The sequence below is a fragment of the Electrophorus electricus genome, chromosome 1 (assembly GCF_041902795.1).
Source record: "Electrophorus electricus isolate QZ-2024a chromosome 1, ASM4190279v1, whole genome shotgun sequence".
NCBI lineage: Eukaryota > Metazoa > Chordata > Actinopteri > Gymnotiformes > Gymnotidae > Electrophorus > Electrophorus electricus.
This window is the reverse complement of record NC_137497.1, coordinates 29,897,495-29,902,494: the sequence shown is the minus strand read 5'-3', so window position 1 is coordinate 29,902,494 and position 5,000 is coordinate 29,897,495. Positions and strand designations below refer to the sequence as shown.

The 5,000-nt window shown below is 47.3% G+C and overlaps 1 protein-coding gene across 1 annotated transcript in view; it reads right to left on the bottom strand.

Annotated features, from left to right (window-relative positions):
• Positions 1–5,000, bottom strand: part of LOC145659523 (nuclear receptor subfamily 4 group A member 3-like) — a 32,805-nt gene that overhangs the window by 6,109 nt on the left and 21,696 nt on the right. Inside the window, exons 3-5 of the mRNA XM_081722371.1 lie at positions 2,405–2,534; positions 1,248–1,411; positions 486–682 (exon numbers count right to left, since the gene is read on the bottom strand). Coding sequence (XP_081578497.1) covers positions 486–682; positions 1,248–1,411; positions 2,405–2,534 — 491 coding nt within the window. The remainder of the gene's footprint in view (positions 1–485; positions 683–1,247; positions 1,412–2,404; positions 2,535–5,000) is intronic.

The window sequence follows — 5,000 nt, the reverse complement described above, 5'->3', positions numbered from 1 at the left end:
TGGAACTGCACCCACGTGTGCGTGTGAGTGTGTGTGTGTGTGTGTGTGAGAGTGTGTGTGTGTGTGTGTGTATGTGTGTGTGTGTGAGAGTGTGTGTGTGTGTGTGTGTGTCATGCACACGTAAAACAGGGGTTAGGGAGGGTACCCGTCCCATAAATTAAAACAACTGAATGCCAAAGGCAGTCTCCACGGTGACCATAGCAACTCTACAGCTGAGAACCAACTAAGAGTGGACTTCAGAGTTTTCTACAATGCAAATGTTCAACTTGTGTGTTATAAACCATGATGGAGACACACAATGTAGTGAAGAGGATCTGACTAGAAACTTAGTGCTCCACACAGTTATAATAAGGCCATGAGTAATGGTTAGTATAAAATAATATAATTAGCTATGACTAGTATTCACCATGACAAACTTCTACTCTAAAAGGTTGCTTCATGCTCTGAGAGCCAGAGACAGACAGACAGAGCGTGCGAGCGCCTACCTGTTGGCCAGGCGGAGCACGAAGAGTTCGAGGAAGGCGGAGTCTATGAGTAGGTTCTGGTCATCATGGTGAAGTTCAGCGAATCCTGGAAGCCGCTCCGCCCAGCAGCGCGTGACCTCCATGGAACCGGTGAGGATCCGGTAAAACAGTTGGATCTGCTGGGCCTCAGCCACACCTCCTACCTCTACTGTACTAAACTACAGAGAGAGAGAGAGAGAGAGAGAGAGAGAGGGAGAGGAGAGAGAGAGAGAGAGAGAGAGAGGGAGAGAGAGGGGGAGAGAGAGAGAGAGAGAGAGAGAGAGGGAGAGAGAGAGAGAGAGAGAGAGAGAGAGAGAGAGAGAGAGAGAGAGAGAGAGAGGGAGAGGGAGAGAGAGAGAGAGAGAGAGGGAGAGGGAGAGGGAGAGAGAGAGAGAGAGGGAGAGGAGAGAGAGAGAGAGAGAGAGAGGGAGAGGGAGAGAGAGAGAGAGAGAGAGGGAAGGACAGAGAGGCATATACAGGAAGAGAGGGAGAGAGAGAGAAGGAGACAGGGAGAAGGATGTGGAGAAATGGAGAAAGAGAGGGAGAGAGAGAAGGACCAACAGAGAGAGAAAAAAACTGAAAACATCAGAAATGTATACATAATTTCACACATCCTGTTTTTACATCATGGTTCACAATACTTCATTAATTCACTATGATTTCAACATGGAGCAAAAAAAAATGAATTATGTTTCATTAATTATGTTTCATTCTCTCACCCCCCCCACATACACAACCGGGTACCTGGCTGTAGTCCAGTTCTCGGGGTATGGACTGGGAGTACACCCTGACGAGTGCATTGAGCAGGCTGACGGGGGGTGACGGAGGTGAGCTTTCAGGCTGCAGCGGGCTCTTTGGTTTGGACGGCAGACGACCTCTCCTCCCTTTCAGGTTATCTGTGCGCACCACTGTCACACACAGACACACACAGGCATCAATTAACAGGCCAACGTAGCGCAAAAAAACAAATACAAATAATAACTGTAACCCATCTGTTTTACACGTATTGGCAACATCACGGCAGTAATTACAATCGAGCTAAATCTTAGGCACATCGAGGTTCTCAGCACAATGAAAGATTCAAATAAGCGCGTCTCGCTGTCCCGCTTTGCATAAAAGTGACTCTAAATAACCAGTAGAGGGCACGTGAGAGCTGTGTCGTTGTCCGAGGCTTAACGGCATATCGAGAGGGCAAACGGGAGAGGATCAGGGCTCAGGACAGTGTCAGAGATCCCATTACACCGATCACCGGACTCATGAACACATATGTCGTTCCTCGCAATTAAGACCGTCTCTCAAATGCCTAGGCCACAGAAGTAGGCACTGCTCTGAAAGGACCTATACATGCCTTTGCCCTGTAGCGGTTCATTACGGCAGCGGATCAAACATGATTACAGAAACGCAGTGTGGGACGCTAATGTTGTCATAAACATCTCCATTATCGCTTAATTCACTGTCGCATTCAAAACGCGGCGACCGGACCACCTGCGCACTAAAGCGCTATTAGAGCATATATCCTCTATGTCGGGAGTAGCGCGGGTGTGTGTGTGTGTGTGTGAGAGAGAGAGAGAGAGAGAGAGAGAGAGAGAGAGAGAGAGAGAGAGAGAGAGAGAGAAAGAGAGAGAGAGAGAGAGAGAGAATCTATCTGTGTGTGTGAATTTGAAGTGATTAAGGTGAAGACTGTCCGTCTCTTCTGTCTCGTGCCTCTCCAATCACAGGTCCAGATGGGGTCATATACGCGGCTCATAGCCTGATAATTGCCATGATAAATAGTCAAGCAAGCAAAGATCGTGGATAACTACCGCGGGGACTACTATTAACTAGGAATGGTGTGTGTGTGTGTGTGTGTGTGTGTGTGTGTGTGTCTGGGGGGGGGGGGGGGTCTGTTTCAGGGGTCTTACCTTCCTTTACCATGCCTACACTGAGACACTTCTGGAAGCGGCAGTATTGACAGCGGTTCCGTCTTCTTTTGTCCACAGGACAGTTTTTACTGGCCAAACACACGTACTTCGCATTCTTCTGCACTGTCCTCTGTAGCCACAAAGAATAGAGCGGGCGGGGGTGGGGTGGGGTGGGGAGGGGGGGGGGGGGGACAATAAGTCAACTAAACACTTTATTTATTTAATTTCGTGCTTTTTTTTTTTCTTCCGCTAAGAATTCAAATGGAAGCTTCCAGGTCATATTTTTAATTACAATGTGAAAAAGCTCAAGCTCCATCAGGATAATTTGATAAAATTAATTTCCCGACATGCTCAGCCTGCAGGAGGGACAGTTTTATTAGCGGGAGCCGCTGACAATGAGGATCAGCGCAAAGCGTGCCGAGGCCGTTCCCGCGAGACAGCCCGCGCCGCGTGATAAAATTGTTTGTGAAGCTCGCGGGTCAAGCTCGTGGCACCTCGGGGTTTTGGCGGATAGCGCCTCTGCGCGAGCCCTCTGGGGGTTGTTTTCTCCTCTGCTGGGTCCGCGCGATTATTACTGACCTTATTAAAACGAAATCAAACCTATCTGCGCGCAACTCCCACCAGAGAGAGAAAATATACACAAAAAACCCAAAACAAAACAAAAAGAAAAACACAGAACGTACTAAAAGCGCGCCGGCGGAACGGTTTAAAGTAAGGAGGTGCACACGCGGGGACAGCGGCGCTAAACGCTGGGTCCAGGGATGAATGCGTGGGACCCTCCAGTTCCGCGATGAGTAGGAAAACGTCCAAAACAAACATACAATTTTACGGGAGACATCTGCGGCCCATTTGATCGCACGGTAATAACACAAAAAGACTTTAATTACTGAAACAGAAACGCTACCGGTGAGGGTGGTAAGTTAAGGGTACAAAATAAAACGTTAGCACGCACCTGATCTTTGGCGGTGGTGCAATGTTTTCATTAACGTTTCCTTAACCCTTTTCCGTGTTTTCACGGAACTGATTTCTTTGCATCCTTCTCCCCACCTCATCTTGCGCACGGTTAAGAAAAATCAGCTCGGGCGGCCGCTGCCCACAGGAAATGAGTGAGACCAACGCTTTCTGCGTGACTTTCCTGGGGAAACCTTAATCAACAGGTGACGAGTCTCTCTATGTTCCTATCACATCACGCGCGCCGAGCCTAATATACAGTGTCAGTATTCATAAAACAACTCTCCTACTTCCCTTACATTAATAGGACGTAACTCGAAACCCTGGCGGGGGGCCTGGTGTTATTGACCATTGTGATTTAATATGAAAGGGTTCCTGAGTGCACACACTCGTACAGACCCCGACATAAACAAACAGGCAGCAAGTCTATAATGCAAATATCTAGCAGTTAATCCAGTTTACAAATTTTCTGTTTGTACATGCGCCTAAAATAATTTCGAAATCGCGTGAGTTTAATTAAGAACTGAATGAACGTGAGCGCATCTGCTCAGAAACATCTAACTGATAGCCGCATTACGAAACCCCTTAGTTTGAGTCAGTCAGGCTTTTCGTTCCATCATATCTAGCAACTAGCGCTCGCAAAGCCATCGTGCGTGCGCACACGCACAGCATCATTCCAAGTCTAAACCTCGCATGCTTGAACTATACATTATGCACGTGAGACACAAATCGATGCTTAAACACTCCCTTTTAATAAAGACCCCTTTACATAAGACAGGAGCATGGTGGTTAAAACCATCCTTTCATAAGTTTATATGGTTTCAGAAGTTCATATGTATTGGTTTGCACTGAATTCTACACAATATCCAATGAATGCAGAATGTAGATCATAGAAGACGTTCCTCATATTGCAAATAATCACACTTCTACCCTACAGAAGTTGGAAAACAATCTGTGACATACTTTAAGCAAACAAACCAAAATGGCAAAACCCAAATCAGTGTCTATAAGTGTCTGGAAATGTCTATGCACACACACGAATGCCACGCAACACACGCGCACGCACGCACAGACACAGACACACAGACACACACACACACACACACACACACACACACACACACACACACACACACACACACCCCACTGTGGTTCAGTGACCAGAAGTGTCTTGGGGCTTGAAAAGACAAGTGACTGTGGATTCATGACGTGTAACATGTGCTAATGGCCCCCACTGCCCATCCAGACCCCTTAGGGACCCTCTTTCCCATTCTCCTCTCTTCCTTCTCAAATCAGAGATTATCAGACCCCTCCTCCCCAACGCGCGCACACACACACACACACACACACACACACACACACTCACACACACCCCTCTGGGTGCGTAATTAGAAATGTGTGTTTGTTCAAGAGGAGAGGTGGAACTGGGTCATCATTAATTGGTTAAGTGTGCGTGCGTGTGTGCGCGCAGATGTGTTTTAGATACTAGCCATGACCGTGTTTCCGTTCCATATCTCTGTACATCTTCGTTTGTTAACACATTCAGTCCTGTGAACCAAACTAATTCTGCATGTGTTTCATTTTGCTGAATCTCCTTAATCGCATTGACACTATGTACCCACGAAGCACACGTTCACACACTCAC